General features: G+C 43.2%; 1 protein-coding gene across 1 annotated transcript; it reads right to left on the bottom strand.

The window, feature by feature from the left end:
- Positions 1 to 452: 452 nt before the first annotated feature.
- Positions 453 to 14199, bottom strand: mrps10 (mitochondrial ribosomal protein S10). Its single transcript, XM_039749560.1, has 7 exons — positions 14081 to 14199; positions 10469 to 10530; positions 9973 to 10048; positions 7880 to 8019; positions 6650 to 6758; positions 6421 to 6510; positions 453 to 862 (listed from the first exon to the last, which is right to left on the bottom strand). Exons 1-7 carry the CDS (start codon positions 14147 to 14149, stop codon positions 779 to 781), a joined length of 630 nt encoding a protein of 209 aa, XP_039605494.1. The 5' UTR covers positions 14150 to 14199; the 3' UTR covers positions 453 to 778.
- Between the last annotated feature and the right edge of the window lie 4154 nt (positions 14200 to 18353).

The following is an 18353-nucleotide window of genomic DNA, read 5'->3' on the forward strand; positions in this document are numbered from 1 at the left end:
TCCTCATGCCATACGTACGGTAGGAACTGAACTGCCAGGTTTATCTCCTAATATGTGGGCTACGTTAAATCTTTCTTTTTTGCTTTCTCCGAGAACAGGGGGGTTAGGATTTGAAGTGGGTTCACGAACGAGCACTCAGGCACCGGGCAAGTAAATGTAAACAGCCAATTTCAGTATATTTATCAGTCCCACGTTATTTAAGGGTCGTGCATAGGGGACAAGAGGGGCCGAGGACCGAATACGGTAATGCTATTTTATCTTTCAAGTATCGTCCACTTCCGACTCGGGTTGTGAAGTGTAGGAATCGTGTTCCCGTATCTGGCGGTTGCTACAAGTTTGCTATTAAGAGGGGGCCACTTCAAAAATAAGAATAAATTAAGAAACAACAAGTATAAAAACACCTTCAAGAATCAAAAAAAAACAAACAAATTCTAGTGTGTGTAACGACAAGGCAATGTACAAAAAGGGGTGAAGTTTAATTTGAAATCTGATTGGTGTGTACAACTAACGGCAAGCGCCACTTCTGGGCGACATCTTCTCAATCCTGAAAGTTAACATTTCTGTGACCGTAAAGACAGTGAAACACGTTTATACCAACTTGACTTGAAATGTTCTTGAAATGAAGATCATGCCATCTGCTTCAGTGCCAGATCCACAGATTAGGAATGTGAGAGAGCAGAGGGCACCTCCTTCACGCCGCACATGTCACACACCACTGCAGTGGCCTCGTCTCAGTGCCTTGTGACAGCCGCCTAGCAACGCTCAGCTTCTCAAGCAGCTACTGGCTTTGGTGGTCACTCACTGGAGGCAGGCTGTTCCATACTGGTCTTTTAATGTGCTCTGGTAACTTTTCTACCGCTGTCTGAGGAGGAAAAAAGATGAAATAAAATGTTTTCTTCTTAAAGATGCAGAACGAGGTATGAACAGGTGACAAAAACCTGAGACAAGTCGATCATTTTGAAGGCTAACATGAACCTGTGGGTTTCCCTCGTTTAATACGCGACATCAGACCTGACATGCCTTCTAAACGCTGCCTGTTCCAGCGCACTGTGGTGAAATATTACGTCACTATGCAGAAAATGAACGTTTTGATTGCTTTTTCAAGTAGTATAACATAACGAAAAGTCTCAGATTCAGAAAAAGTAGTATTAATAATGAGTATAAAAATGGATGAATGCAGCCACAGGAGTGTCAGGCGAGTTCTAGCACGGGTAAGACGCGTGCCGAAAGAATTCTGTCAGTCCAAACGTTCATTTTAAAATATTCAGTGAAAACTCAAAGCAAACAATCCACACAAGAATAAAGAAAAAAGTTGTTATACATGTAGAATAAAAGGCAAAAAAAAAAAAAAAATATCTCTTCTCTAAACAGAGTAAAACTTGAGTTGTTTCTATACTTAGATTCTTAACTTCTTCTTCTGTACGCTTTAAACGTACGGCACAGCACATTCGATTAAGTGCTTTGTCTTACATGTTACTTGGCACACAGGGTACAAAAGGCACAAACCGTGTGCCCTGCCCTCTACGTCTTACACACGGCAAGGCTGATCACTAAATGAGAATAAAGTTAGAAACAGTCAGAATACACCAATTGAACTGATGGGCTTACAGGAACCTCCCACAGATTATGCACAAACATTCAGTAAAACATTTATGTATCTTCTGAAATGAATTTAGTTGCCGTGTCGTCGTCCTGACTTTGTGTAACAGAACTTGAAAAGGCAAACAAAACGGAGAAACCGGTAGATGGAAATCAATGGCAGCTTCGACCAGAACGCTTGAGCGCACGAGGAGTTGTGTTTGTGTGCAATTAAATAGACAGACAGGACTAAAGGACACGGGCCTGCTGAGACAGGGCCAGGCGAACTGATCCATTTTGTGGTGAATAAAGGTGGCCATACTGGGACCTGATCACAAGACTCTCAGAGGCACCCTGCAAAACTGTTAAATGTTAAGGATTTTGTTTTCACATCAACTGCATTTCAAAAGTTATACAAAAAATGCTTTACTTTAGAGGAAAGTTTTATTTCACACATTATTCTATACCATGATTGTGAAGAAATAATTTCAACTTATCTTTTAACACGTCCTCATTTCCAACCTTGTTAGAGCCACTTCTCACAGAGCCCACCAGCAAGTAAAAGGATGCCTTGATTTAGATTGCTAAGATCGCCTGTGACACGACAGAAGTCTGAATTGAGATTTTCACACGAGAACCTCTGATCGGCACAGAGACGAGCTCTCTGGGGTAACGTGGGCACCACCGGAAGTGTGATTAACAGCACCTTACAGTGTTTAGTACAATACAGTAATCGAGAATCGGGCATCATAACATGCACTGTGGTCCTGGCGTTACAATATAAAGCAGCATGCCAAGTCAACTCCAACTACTGACTCAAAATATCCTAATGGAACAAATCACCTGCAAGGGTTCAAACCACAAAAAAAACGGTCATCTCTCTCTCTCTATTTATATATATATATATATATATATATATATATATATATATATATATATAAATTCTTTTCGCATTTGAAATGGAAATTGCGTATGACCATGTGAAACATATTGTAATACAGGAGCTAATCACTGCCATTTTTATATCGTCTTTACGAATTATTATTTGTGAGAGTTATTTTACAGATATTGAAATATCTCATAGAAGTACACCCCGCGTCGCCCTCTCCCAGCCCTCCTCTCTGGACTCCAGTGCTGAGCCATCCGCCGCCAGGTGTGTTTTGACAGAGAAGTTTTATTTATTCGTTCGCGCGACTGTCACGGAAACTGCCACATTAGAATTTTTATTTTTTTATTGGCAGTACTTGATAGTAGAAGAGATGAGGAAAACCGCTTTGTGTCTTTCTACTTTTTAACTGCGCCGAGCTGTAAACAATGCGAAGACGAGACCGCGTTCAGCAACGTTGGGTCGTGAGAACAAAGTGGACGCTCGGAGGCGTAGAATGTCGGGCTGCTCTGCCGGGTCGAGAGCTTTGCAGTTTCAGGCAGCGTCCTCTCTTCTCACACTGTTTGTGACACTTCGAGTGCCCCATCGGCTCCTGGGCGAGTGGAAATCTTTGCGAATGAGTGTAATCAGCGCCATCGAAGCAAAACTCTCTTTGTAAATTGTGCTGCACGACTACTTACTGTCCATTAAGGTGAGTTCAGGTCACTAAAACCCCACAACATTCAAGGTTGCTTTTCTGATGAATTCTTTTAAGAAGATGGAGGGTTTACATCTCAGAAGATGGACCGACCTCTTCATGTTAAGTTTTGGACTTGGGAATTGTTTGGACCTTCTGCCCATTAAACACGGAAGGGCAGCGTCCACATTTCTCAGAATAACTTTTCTCTTAAATCACAGGCATGTAGTGCAAGGTTGTCAGGCAGAAACTTGCAGGATCGCATAGAAAATGTCATTTCTACACCACAGCGGTCGTGTAGCGCCTTTCACAAGGGATCTGCTATGAGAGATGATCCAAATACATTCAAGCTGCTGTTAGTGCTACTTACCTGTCGTGTTATAGCGCCTTTAAAATGCACTCCAGTACCGCTCAGTGTATCTTTACTTCTTACATGTTAATGTTTTACTGTTTAATAATTGATATACGACATTTTATTTTTTTTCCCTTGCACTCAGTAAGCGAAGCCACTGGGTAATCTGCTAGTACTTTATAAAAATCCTTCAGTTGGGTTTTCAATGAGAAAGGCACTACACAGAATGCGCTCACTGCTGCCTTACTGCACGGCCTTTTAACTGGAACTGTCCAGACTGCTGGAATAAGAAGTTACCAGCACTGCAAGAGTACCTCCAGTAGAACGGCACAGACTAAACCGACAAAGCTGCTGGTTGTACCCCACTACTGACAAACTGCATGCTCCAAACATGGCTCCTAATCTACCAGGGTTCAAATTGTCAACTTTAACAATCACAAAACATGTAATGCGCGTGTGTTAGTGCAGTCTCGTAAAATGCACAGCAGCTCTGCGAGTGCCTCCTCTTACATGTTACAAATGTGCCTGCACAAATGATTAGGAAATCCAGGATTCTGCTAGCTCAGGGGTGTCAAACTCCAGGCCTGGAGGGCCGCAGCGGCTGCAGGTTTTCACTCTAACCATCTTCCTAATCAGCGACCAGTTTTCACTGCTAATAAACTTCTTTTCCCTTCATTTTAACAGCCTTGTTTTTAAGGATTCACTCCACTGAACTGATTCTTTTCTTTATTAAATGAAAACCAAACAGAAATGAGACGTGAAACGAGCCAGCAGGTGACCAGCTGCATTGGGTCTTCAGATTCTAACCAATTTCAGTCCAACTAGTTTCTTAATGAGAAGCCAATTCTTGCTGTTAATTAAGACCGCTATTTCATTCTGTGGCCTGTTGCTGCTCTCATTCTGCCACAGCGCACATTTCCAAAATTGTTAATATACAGTAATCCCTCCTTGATCGCGGGGGTTGCGTTCCAGACCCCCCCGCAATAGGTGAAAATCCGCGAAGTAGAAACCATATGTTTGTTTGTTATTTTTATATATTTTAAGCCCTTATAAACTCTCCCACACTGTTTATAAATATTCCCCGCAGAGTTATACAGCATAATCCCTTTGTATTCTCTTAGATATTAGGTAAGATTCATTGAAATTATGTATGTAGACACAGGGTTTATATACAGTAAAACCTAAATATTATTTTAAAGATATTGAGTGTCTCCAATATCACATATGTTACAGACATTACGATAGACATGCCACCAGCAATAAATACGTACAATGCAAGAAAAATTGTATACAGTAAATGTGTGTACAGTGACACTAAAGGTACGTACATGTACTAAGTACTGTAAGTAGAAAATTAATTATGGTTACTCACCAACAATGACACGATGACTTGTCCGATAACAATGAGTTTAATTTTACTGCACAACAAAGGAGAGCGTTACAGTTCTTAAAGGAGCCACTTCAGGCGATTGTGTAGCACCGCCGTTGTTCTTCTTCAATCCAAATCCCTAAAGCAGATTCCATCCAGACTACTGCCTTATTACATCCACTTACAACTCATTTTGCACCCTGGTTAAAAGGACACTGCGGCCGTAGATCTTATATTCCTTTCCAACTTTTTAAATAAAAAGAATCGTAGCCTTCAACAAATCCAAAACGTTTACCTTTTCGGCAATCGTTAACATCTTCCGTTTGCGCTTGGGCACGGCCCCTGAAGCAGTAGCAGATCGTTTTGGAGCCATAATGAAGGGCTTGACTATGCACAGAGATAAACACAAAAGAGCACAACTCTTTACACAGCGAGACACGTTGATGCTGAATGAGTGAGACGAGACTTCCTGGTTAACACTGCATTCAGCAAGCAGGAACTTAACTGCGTGCTCTGATTGGTTAGCTTCTCAGTCATCCGCCAATAGCGTCCCTTGTATGAAATCAACTGGGCAAACCAACTGAGGAAGCATGTACAGGAAGTAAAAAGACACATTGTCCGCAAAACCCGCAAAGCAGCGAAAAGTCTGCGTTATATATTTAGTTATGCTTTCATATAAAATCCGCGATAGAGCAAAACCGCGAAAGTCAAAGCGCGATATAGCGAGGGATTACTGTATTTCTTTTTTCTATGAACACCATCAAAATATTTGAGAGAGATCAGCCTTACGGAGACCTTCACTTTTCTTTACTTTCAGATATTGTGTGACGGGCACAGGTAAGTTGGTCACATGGAGGCTTGTTTTGTGTCTCATTGTTTGGCTGCTAATTAAGGAAAAAGAAACAATTATTGGGTCTGAGTCTTCAAGAGTAAGTCAATTAAAATAAATTCAAAAGAAGTAAATTAGCAACAACAACAGGTCACTAATTAAGAGAAGGGTTAGAATGAAAACCTGCAGCCACTGCGGCCCTGCAGGACCGGAGTTTGACATCAATTGTCTCTCCTTTGAGGAAGGCGCTGAATGACACTTCGGACTGCTGTGTCACTCATGAAGATGGCACATACTGTTATCAAAGGACTTACAGCTCTAAAACAAAACACCACAAAAGGCTGGAGATAAACAGTAAATTCTCAACCATTCTCATCAAATATCGAATTTACACTTGACTGTGAATTCTGATGATGTATGTACCGGTGCCTGGCAGGATTATCAGTAGATGGGCATGTGGGGACCTTGGTTTAATTACAGTAAATGTGTGTGCCCACTAGGATGCCGTGTCCTCATTTTTTTTTTTTTTTAAAACTTCTAGAACGTATCAGTTCTTAAGCTTTCAATTAATCCCATTAGTTCACAATAATCATGTGAAAGACAGATACCCCTAGGAAAAGGCAGATTTGGGTCTGCACCCTTTGGCTATAATTTACATTAAAAAAAAAAAAAAGTGACATGTGACTTGACAGCAAGCAAGCCCTCGCACAACGACCAAAAAGAGCTTTACCTTAGTAACTTCCATTGCCACTCCTTCTGGAAGATTCCTCTGGATGTACTCCAGGTAAACTTGTGCTGTACTCCCAGTCAGATGCTTTAACTATTAGGGCAGGAAGGAAAAACATCTGCACTGAGACTTAACTGTCAGATGAGTTAATGTCCACGGTAATAAGAGTCCTCACAGAATATACAGCACAAGGTCAATAAACACAAAAGTGACGGCGAGTAGACTTGCATACCTCAATACACCGATAATAAGTCCTCATCTCATACTGTACTCTGTGCTTCTTGAAAATGTGAACCGATTTAAGGACGGTCAATCTCTCAATCTTCTTGGGAGGTTCATATCTGCATTGACAAGAGTACAGTGATGATGCAACAAGCTGAGAAATTAAATCAAATCCGCCGTCCACATTTTACTGCTACCATTACAAAGGGTATGGCTAGCGATGAGTCCACCTCTGAGCATCAGTATGAGAGGTCCACAACTGACCACCATGCGAGGAGACAACTGAGGAGGCTACAAACAGGACAAGTCATGGGACATGATGGAGTCTGCCCTTGAATGCTTGAGGCTTATGCCGACAAAAGCTTACTACCCAATCACTAAGGCTCGAGAAAGGGCCACCGCAGTGGAAAACATCCTGGTTTGTATGGCAGGCTCATGGCTACAGGCCAGTCACTGGTGTGTCCAGCATCATGAAGACCTCCTAGAAGCCGGTCCTCCACTCTATGAGTCCTCTTGACAAAGTCCTCTTGGTCCTACCGCACTCTGCACCTCAAACAAAGACAGGGGTGAGAGAAGCTGATATTCCATCCGCTCCACAAGACTTATGCCTTTAAAGTGCCTTATGGTGGCTGGACTCTTACCTTTAGCCAAGTCATTTCTGTAATCTGTGTGTGTCTGAGGGGGTCTTACTATTGGATTTGTTATTTGCTAGAATACTTCTACATTTCTTAAGCTCCTACAAAAACTAAATTTCCTCTTGATACAAATAAAGCAGCGTCTGTCTCTTAATTTAAATACCAATACGTGTCTTTGAGGTTTATAACTTCATCCGAACTCCATCCATTTTCTAACCCGTGAATCCAAACACTGGGTCACGGGGGTCTGCTGGAGCCAATCCTAGCTAACACAGGGCACAAGGCAAGAACCAATCCCGGGCAGGGTGCCAACCCACCGCAGGACACACACAAACACACACACCAAGCATACACTAGAGCCAATTTAGAATCAACAATCCACCTAACCTGTCATCTGAACTCTTCAGTTTGAGAAGATGGTCACACAGGACTTTAAATTGCATTGCACTTAAACTCTATTTTCCATCACACTTCTGAATCATTCCGTCTCAGACAGGGTTCAAGGAGTTTTATCAAAACCACAAGAAACCGGGACATGGCAGAGGTGTGCGCACAGTGGCCTAGCAGCTCTTGGCAATTGTATTAAGATAATGCTAGGGACTTACACTTTTTCAACGTTAATGTCTAGTTCACTGGCAGCAAGAGTAGCGAAGTATTCATAGCTATCCAGCACAGCACGGTCGTGACCCTTCACCAGCACAGAGATTCTCTTATACAGGGCGTCTGCTTCATCCGTTTCCGTGATCTGAAAAAGAGAACAAACAAGACGGGGTAGTAAAGCCAAAACTACGTATCACAGCAGAATGACACATTCAGACCGCTTCGGTAGATAATTGTACAGTGGACCCTTGACTTATGAACTCAATTTGTTCGCGCGGGCTGGTTGTAACTCAAGTTGGTTGTAAGTTAAGACTATTTTTCCCCATAAGAAATACCCATAATGCATTCCGAACCTCCCACAGCAACACTTACTTAACCTTTTCATAATACAAAAGGGTTGTATAATGTGAATAATTTACCAAAAACACCAATAATTTTTCTAATGCACTAACCAAAACGTTACAAAAAGCGCCTACTCTACCAGAAACAACAATTTCATACTGTACTTGCCATTTGAGTTGACATCTTTGGCTTGCAGGAAGGGAGGAGGAGAATGAAATGAAAGGTGGTTAAATCTTTTCTTTGTTAAATTGTCGAGACAGTGGATTTCGACGTGCTTTACATATTACCAAGATCGGTCACACGAATGCCACTCTCATATTTCCGCACAATTTCCTTCTTCATTTTGATTGTGATCGCTTTCTTTACCTTTGTTACCTTCTCTTCTAGCTTTTTTGGGGCCATTTAGATAGCAATTATCGAAATAAATGCTATAAATCGTATCAAACGTATCTGTGCTCCGACTGACGCTTACGAACGCTCTCGACTGTTCACAGTCGCACAAGCGGACACACAAGACCGCATTCAGGGTGTAACTCAAGATGTTGGTCGTAAACCAAGATGTTCGCATATCAGGCCGGTCATATATCGAGGGTTCGACTGTATAATGCATTTGTAAATACTGTTCAGGAGAAGACATTTTTAATGAAGAGCAAATATACCAATTGTGTGTAGCAACAATACATTAACAATAATGTTAATACACAAACTTGAATCAGAAACTTGCATGGAAGAACCTTTTTAACTAACAGATTTCATGTAAAAGGATGAAGACTGTAAGTCTTGTCATCCTGGGCGTAAATGAAGTGCATTCTGGGAAAACTGAAAGGCAAAGCAGAATTCAAAGTATTTTGCTAATTGAAAAAGTGCAGTTTTTGATTCCAAATTCAATTAGTGGTGCTAAAGATTTAGTATTATTTTCAGTGTTTTGGAAACTGTCTGCACTGCTAGATGACAGACAGTCGGATGTGTGCGCAGTTAATTTACAATACAATTTATTTTTGTAGAACCCAAAATCACACAAGGAGTCCCGCACTGGGCTTTAACAGGCCTTGCCTTTTAACAGCCCCCCGGCCTCGAGACTCTAAGAAAACAAGGAAAAAAAAATGGAAGACACTTCAGGAAAGGCGGTTCAGAGAGAGAGAGAGAAAGACCCCCTTACCAGGTAGGCTGGGCGTGCAGTGGGTGTCACAAAAAAAAAAGAGGGGACAATACAAGACAATCCACAGAAGAGAACACAAGTCATCCTCAATGCAATAGAGACATTACAAGTACAGAGCAGAATTCAACAGGAGATGATATCCCATAATAGGATCTGGGCGAGAAGCAGAGAGAGAGACAGGCGGTACAGGCTGCCTGCCTTCTAGTAGGCCTTTCCAGAAAGTGCCGTTTCTTAACCAGTACTGGCTGGAGACTCTCTCAAGTCTGAAACATAAGGTAACTTTCACCAGCCATGGGGTGTCTTCACTGAAGTGACACGTCACACCTTGAAGGTCCAACTGCAGTAGGTCTGCCATTCCTTTGGAGTCATTCAGAATTCTCCCCCCCCACCCAAGTGCCATGAACTCCCTTTCAAAGTATTTAAGTATGTTTGGACCCCGTCCGAGTACTATGCTGGACTAACAGAACCTAAAATTGCCTGAAAAGCTCAATCCAATGCACCATTGGGTCTCCAATTAGTTACCCATTTTGGATATAAATAATGAGTTTAAAGGACAGGTGGAAATGTTGGAAACGTTTTAAAGCAAACATCACTAACCGTAGGCGGAATTGCAAATGAAGGTTTGCCAGTGTGGATTCCTGCTGTGATTTTCCATGAGGACACGGAAACTGACCTGCAAAATTAAAAGAAGCATGTTTAGTAAAGTCAGTGACGGCAAAGTGTGCAAATGGCACAGCAGTAAGCGACATGGGCCAATTTTAGACCGTATGAGCACCAGACCCCTGTCCACGTCAGATACATGCAGACATTTAGAACTCCGAGTCAATATTCCTTACAGAATTATTAATGGCACTGAAATCTGTGTATCTGCAGACTGACATGACATGACGTCTGCAAGATGGTGGTCCTCTGGATGTCACCAGCCTTAAAATAAGTTACAGTACATGAGTATAGTTCTTAATTGGCAATTTCCACATGTGCCACTTCAAAAAAAAATCTATTAGGATAAAATCAATCCTTAATTAACATAAAACTAACAAAAAGTTCATTCAATTGCACAAGAAGAAAATCAGAAGTCATCACAAATACTTACAAAATGGTGCCTCCAGGAGCAGCAGCACCCCAGGGATTAAGCACAGCATGTGAGCTTTGGGCCTGAAAACACAAAAAACAGCCGGGCACCTCAATCAGACCCGTTTCCATGATGGCCTAAGTGACAGGCGTGCGCCATTTGGTGGATATAATAAGGGTGACCACGCGCTCCAGAACTGAGGGGATATGCAACTCCCACCCATGACGAAGCCACTCATCGCTTCAGGACAACACAAGCAGATGACCACAAGAGGGCAGGTACCCGGTTGGCCAAGGTCAGTATGCCTTTTATTTTAACAGATACATTTAAACAAAACTCAGCTGATTCATTTACAAGCTTTGGGGTTAGCAAAAAGATTTAGGGAAAGGTTTGGCATTTTACAAGTCAAAGTTTAAACTTTACTTGGCACATATAACTGTGTTCTAAAGTGAAGCATTTCTTTTACAAATTTTAAAAATACTTTACCTGTTCTTGCAGCTTACAATGGCACTAATGAACACAAGGGTCCAAACACACAAAACTTACCAAATATTTGAAGCAGCAAAGATTTCCTCTTAAGAATATCGACCTTGTGGTGGACAGCTGGGCCACCTCTACACTTCCGGAGCATTGCCCCCCTGGAGTGTGGTGGTACCACGGGTTTGGAGCATAAGAGCTCAACCCTGCTGGGGCCCGTGGGCACTGCTAAGGGTGCCTGGAGAACTGCTGAGCCCATTAATGCAGCATTGCTGCCACCCCCGGAAGAAGGTCAACAAACACCTGGAGCGCTTCTGGGTGCCTTATAAAAGGAGGCAGCAGCCGCTCATCTGGGCGCCAGAGGGCAAAGCTTGCTGGGAGAGCAGTGGAGGCAGCAGAGAAAAAGAAAGAAGGGAGTGACCATTACTGCTGGTGCTTTTGTACTGTGCCCACGAGAAATAAACGTGCGTCTCTGTGCCTGTCCGTGTCTGGGTTTGGGGAGCTGGACAAGCCTTTCCTTGTTTACGAGGCATCCTTGTGATAGCGAAAGATGATTAGAAACAATTGTTTCACCTCGGATACCCTGAACTATTTTTCTTGAGGTCAGCACACATTTCCTGTTCTCTAATCTGCTCACGGCTGCCATCGCAGGTGATGTTCTGACAAGCCCACCAAGCCCCCAACTCCAACTGCTTAGAAGCCTGCGTTTGCTTTTACAGTGTATTTATATTCAAGTTATATTCTGCTGCGTCTGGTCGTAACAGCCAGATGCCCACTCATATCACATGAGTGTCACCCCCCCAAGCTCTGCTTGCATTTCACCTCTGACATTCTGTGTTATTTTACATGTCCCACAGAGCGACATTCTGATAACCGCACGTCACAGCACATGACTGTATTTAAAGTTTCATTGCACTTTGTAGAAATAACAATTCATCAAAAGTGAACTGATTACACTGCATTGTTTGCTTTAATAAAAGGCTTAAGAGAGTCGGGCCACTTCTCCAATGGATTCCCTTCCAGGGATGTCAAACTCCGGTCCTGGAGGGCCGCAGTGGCTGCAGGTTTTCATTCTAACCCTTCTCTTAATTAGTGACCTGTTGTTGTTGCTACATTACTTCTTTTGAATTCATTTTTAATTGACTTACTCTTGAAGACTCAGACCCAATAATTGTTTCTTTTTGCTTAATTAGCAGCTAATCAATAATGAGATACAAAATGAACTGAAACGGAGACCATCATACAATATCTAAAAATGAAAAGGGTGGAGGTCTCAGGAATGCCGATCTGCTCAGGTCCCCTAAACATTTTAACAGTGCTCTTTGAAAAGTAAAAAATAAAATCAAGCGTTTTGAAAATGTCTGCTATTACACAATGAGAGCAGCAACAAGCCATGGAATTAAAGAACGGCAAGACTCTGTGCCTAATTAAGCAACTGGTTGGAGTGAAATTGGTTGGAGTTTGAGGCCCTGACTTACTTGCTCTTCTGTTGACTCACTCACTCACTCACTTCACATTTCATTTCATTTCTGTTTAAGGAAACAAATGAAGCAATTCAAAGGAATGAAAAAGCCATTCTGGGGAACAAATCTTAAAAAAACAAGTCAATTAAAATGAATTCAAAAGAAGTTAAATAGCAGCAAAAATAGGTCACTGATTAAGAAAAGGGTTAGAATGAAAACCTGCTGCCACTGCGACCCTTCAGGACTGGAGTTTGACATCCCTGCCCTTAATTATTATAATAACTATTCATGGTGGCCCTACAATCTGTGCTGACCCCTACTCTCTCTTCTGTTTCCTTTGCGCACTACCAGCTACTCAAAGCACCGTGATGTTCCAACAATGATGGATGGATTAAAAGCCAGAAGTCTGTATGACCATCAACATCAAGTGACTCCGTGAGATCCCCAACTACAAAGAGGACGGTTTCATTTATCTTAGTTAGATGTCCAAAGGGGGCTGGGTGGTCTCGTGGCCTGGAACCCCTGCAGATTTTACTTTTTTTTTCTCCAGCCGTCTGGAGTTTTTTTTTTTTTTCTGTCCACCGGACCTTACTCCTTTTCTATGTTAACTAATGTTGTCTTATTTTAATTTCTTATTTTGTCCTTTATTTTTCTTTTCTTCATTATATAAAGCACTTTGAGCTACTTTTTGTATGAAAATGTGCAATATAAATAAATGTTGTTAACAATGCACCATCCAAACAAAATGCGGGGTACGTGAAAGAGCAGGCCGAAGTGACAAAAAAAAAAAAAACCACACAAAACAAAGGAGTTTCTTGAATTCTGGACGAGTCGCTCTTGCCGAGGATACGACGATTAAAATGCCGAGGCCATCCGCGTCCACGCACAGGCCGCAGGTGTAAAACTCTGAACGTCGGACAGCCCGGCGCCAGCGGGCGCAGCCACTCGGGGTTCTCGCACTCGCTACAACGCTCTTTATTTTACGGTCTCGAAATCACAAGCAGCAGAAAGCGCGTGCGGTTCTCACACAGGCGACAATACACACCGTCCGTATGCCATTGTTATTACTGTCGCCGTGTCATCCAACAGGCGGTTTTGGGGTTCAATTCCGAGCGAGACGAATCAGACAGGCGTAAGGCACCTGATGTTCATTTTTAACATGACGATAGGTGTCACCAGTTAACTGACTTACTTTCACGTCTAATGTTTTCACTGTTTGACAGAGGCGGGTGTAGACATTTACTCCATCTACTATAAAAAAGTAAATTAAAAAGCCATATCGGGCAGCCTTGTCAAAATCCACTTTCAACATAAAAACTTGCACAGGCACCGTAAGACAAGCAATACGGACTTTAATTCCTTTCTGTAAAGAATCCTCGCACAAGAAGGAGTGCTCAAACGTTAAATGCTTTGTAAAAATCTAAACAACAAAACCAGCGCATCCTCGTGAACAAACTAAATTCTACCTTAGGGATTAATAAAGTTGATCTGACTTTATCTAAACTAACAAAACGAATTCTCCTCTCCTGAGGCTCTTTTAAGACGGGACCTCAGATGCTAACCTCTACCCAGCTGACACGCGCTTCCAACACCCAACCGGGAAAGGCAAACCCACGAGCGGCACTTCAGCCTAGCTCCGAGCGGACTAAGGAGGAGTAAGGCAGCATACATTCGACTGCGAATTCCCAGTTACCTGCGTCAAGCCTCCTCGACTCCAGAATTGGCGTCCCAACAGCCTACAAACGTAGCCCGCCCTCCACATCGTGTGTCCTCCCCGCTCACCTCGCACTTCCGGGAGTCGGCAGCTTCACTTCCGGCACGGAGAGCCGCCGATTGGCCAGTAGAGGGCGCGCGCGGCACGTGACACTGCCCGGGACTGGAGTTGGCGCTGCGCTTCGTCCAGGTTGTGAGTTCGGGGTGTCAATGCAGGCGTCTCGGGGCTTAGAATTGTAAATATATTAATTAATTAATTAATTAATTAATTAAAAAGGAACGAAATGAATAGTAAGGCGTACGTGACTTCCTAATTCATTTAAAATGCCACGTACCTACGTAGAGTCTACCTTTGAAGCCATTTCTCAGAATGTTCCTAGAATGCATAACAAGGTTGAGTGCCATGTGAAGAGCTGGCTGCTCGTGTCGCAGTTCTGGGCAAGCTCTTGGCAATTCCTTGTACAAAATTGAAGACACATTTACTGTAACCTTTTTCTTAAATTAGAAGAATTTGGATGAGATCAGACCTCTCAGCCCAACAAACCCACCGATCCTGTTTTTTAGTTCGATTATATGTTCGTTTGTCCCCAGAGAGAACTTCAATGTTAGCCAAAGTTCCCAGTAAACAAACAAATACATGAAAAGAACAACATCCCCAAACACACACACAAACGTCTGGATGGTGGCACTAAGGTGAGGTCACAGTGGCTCAGTTGTGTCACACGTTTAGATTTCATGTCATTAACATTTGGACAGAGCGGCTCCAGCCTGTTAGGGTCCACAAATGGAACAGACGCCCGAGTCCTTGCTTGACGTTGGCAGCATTCAGAATGATTTGTCAAGGAGGGGTCATCGAGATGTCCCACTCAGCACATCCCTCCAGGTTTTGAGGGTCCCCAAAGTCCTCCTGTCCACCACACAACCTGCTCACTTGTCCCACATGCCCGTGGTTCCTATTCTCACGTCCGCATGTAATGTACTCTTAGTCCTGATGTTTCTGTCGGTCGCCCCGACGTTCTTCTCGCTGGCTCCTGGCCCTCAGCTGCACTTCTCGTCCTTTTCTTCTGCCAATACAGACATACCGTACTTGTGCCCCTCTTGTGCTGCCCGTGAATGTAACACATTGTTGGCATGGGGGGCTTTGTCTGTGTTTGAACTTTTGGAGATGCCTTTGCAGACCATGACCCCCTAATGGAGCGGCTGACTTCAGTAACGGATGGGAGTTTCATCCATGAGGTGAGCCTCCTTCATTATTTAATTGCTGTGTTTAGTTCAGAAATCGATTAACATCGCTGCCAATTTCTCACGTGTGTGTGTGTGTGTGAGGGCTGCACAAGTGAGCCGTGTCTCCATTTCATGAGCCCCCTTAGGTCCACGAGGACTGAGACAGGAAGACAGGAAGAGACCAGGGACGTGCGGTCAGGAGAGGCTCTCATGAGAATGAGAACATAAAATAAATCGATGTGTCCGCCGTCTGTGCTAGAAGGGTGTCTTCTGTTTGATTCCAATAACTTGCATCATTTTATAGTCAAAATCACTGACCCGGCGCACTTCATCTACAAATACCCCGGAGAAACGCGACGAGGTGCGGCAGCGACAGACGACCCTCACCTCGGACTGCGCTCTCCTCACACACCGACGGGGTTGATGCCTGCAGTTGTCGCGTGCCTGTCACTGTCTGCCTGTCTGTCTGTCGCCGATATAAGGTCCGCTGACACGTTTATTACACACCCTGACTCTGCACAGTCTGCCTAATATCTTTAATGAGTGTGTGCGACATATTTAGTCTCGCTGATCGGACATCAAACCGCAGTGAGAAGGCACAGGGTGAGTGAGGCGGACAGTAGCGAGCCGCCTGAAGGGGGCGCATGTGAGCCGAACAGTCGGTGATCGTGATGTCTGCTGTCCTGCGCAGAGGCGCCGATCAGTTAGCGACGTCAGAAAGTCACGTGCACTGCAGCGGGCCGTTTATTTTGATTTTGATTTTTTATTCCGACTGACTGCCAAAATGGAAAATTAAGATTTTTAAAAATCAAAGGAAAAAAAGGAGGAGATTTACAAGAAAGTGACGGAGATTTTCATGGAGTAGAATAGGCACATGGACTTCATCTTCTATACTAATAAAAGGCAAAGCCCTCACTGACTGACCTGACTGACTGACCGACTGACCGACTGACTGACTGACTGACCGACTGACCGACTGACTGACTGACTGACCGGTCACTAATTCTCCAACTTCCTGTGTAGGTAGAAGGCTGACATTTGGCAGCTCATTCCTTACAGCTTACTTACAACAGTTAAGCAGGTTTCATTTTGAAATTCTACACGTAACAGTCGACAACGTCCGCCATATTGAACTTTCTTATTTATGGCCCCATCTTCACGAAATTTGGTAGGCGGCTTCCCTGCACTAACTGAAACCAATGTACATACTTATTTTGGTGGTATGATGCCACTGTCGGCCGCCATATTGAACTTTTCAACGGTCTTTGTTACTTATGGGCCCATCTTCAAGAAATTTGGTAAGTGGGTTCCCAACGCTAACTGAATCCTACTTACGTACATATATACGTCCATAGCCTGCAGCTCGGTCACCGTGTGAGGCGTTGGGTCCCCCATCTTAACACCTCCCACGTTGTTGGCTGCCTGCCTATATAAGGCCGTCCGTCGCTCCAGTCTCTTCATTCCCTTCATTGCTTCGCCACGGGATTCACGTCTCCCTGCTGATAACTACAGCCTTTTTATTTAATCCACGGCTTCTCCGCTGTTTTATTTTTCATTTATTACGATTATAGTTATTGTGTTGGTATTTTACACTTACTTTACATTGTTCAGGTCCCCATTTCCTTTATCGTTCCAACCGTACCTCCATTAACATGTCTATCGAGGTGATCACCATCGATCAAAGAACTGTCACTTACTGAGTGGTTTCCATGCCCAGAGATGGCGCCTGCCTTTTCCATTCTCTGTGTTTCATATTGCACGGCCATATCAGGCTCACTCTTGATATCCATTGTGTCTTATGTATTGAATGACTGGACAGGTTCAAGGTGTGGACTGATGACGTACAGGAGATAATTAGACTACACAGGAGCACTAGAAGAGTCAAATGCTTAAGCCCTTCACCTATGGATCTGCATGTGAGTTGATGGCTGACACTGAATTGTTCGGTTGTCGCTTTTAATTGTACCGAAATGGCCAAATATTTTACACCTTTGGACAACCGCCAATGCCTCTTAAACATCTTAGACTCACAGGTGAAGATTTGAGTAGTAGACACTTTGATGTTTATGAATGTTTAAACTCTCAAAAGCTGGATGTGAAGTTATCGATGAAACCGGTTGTGTGCTTACAACGCTTGACAGATGCCGAATGTCACTTCAACACAAGTCCTACAAATACTGTCGTCATTGAAACAAACCATGAAACTCAAACCGATTATGACAGCAGCAATCCAAGCTGTGAGATTTGAAACAAGATTACTGTTCACATGGCCGACTGTACGTTACATGCTCAGAGTAAGCTCAGCGCACAGCTTGGTCAGATTACAACCGGAGGGACGAAATGACAATATGGTGTACAAAGAGATCCTTAAATAATAATTAGTGGGAGATTTACACTCAGTTTAAAAAGTTTAATATTCTTCTAAATAAAACTTCTAAGGCAGTACTTCACCACTGCCCAGCGGATATTTTGCTAGTTTACAAGTAAAGGTAAAGAGCATAAACGGTTTTTAATTTTATAAAAAATGGGATCAGACTAAGAAAAAATCAATCCCATAATTAAAAACTGAGTTTTCAACTTGAATAAAATATTCTTTTGTTTTCTTGTTGTCCTTGTGTTGAATAGTCTGTATTAAAAATTGATAAAAGCATCAGAATTAAAAGCTTTTAAAATCAACGACATATTTCAAAAACATCGTAACCCGTTCTTTTATACGCCGCTCTGTCCGTTGATTTGTGGAACTGAGGACACGTGGAGGGGGAGGAGCAAAGGCGGGGTCCTCTCTCTCTCTCTCTTTCTCTTTCTCTTTTTCTCTCTCTCTCTCTTTTTTTTCTCTCTCTCTCTCTCTCGCCTCACCCGTCTGTGTGTGTAAAGACTGAGCTGAGATCTGAAACATCACCAGTGGGCATTGCTGCCAGTTGAAGAGCCAATAAGCGACTCTTTGGGGTTCACAGATTTGTAACTGTCACTTCTGAAGGAGTCACCAGCCATGAGCCCCACCGCAGGTCACCAGAAGAGGCCCAGTGCCA

The sequence above is a fragment of the Polypterus senegalus genome, chromosome 3 (genome assembly GCF_016835505.1).
Source record: "Polypterus senegalus isolate Bchr_013 chromosome 3, ASM1683550v1, whole genome shotgun sequence".
Taxonomy (NCBI): Eukaryota; Metazoa; Chordata; class Cladistia; order Polypteriformes; family Polypteridae; genus Polypterus; species Polypterus senegalus.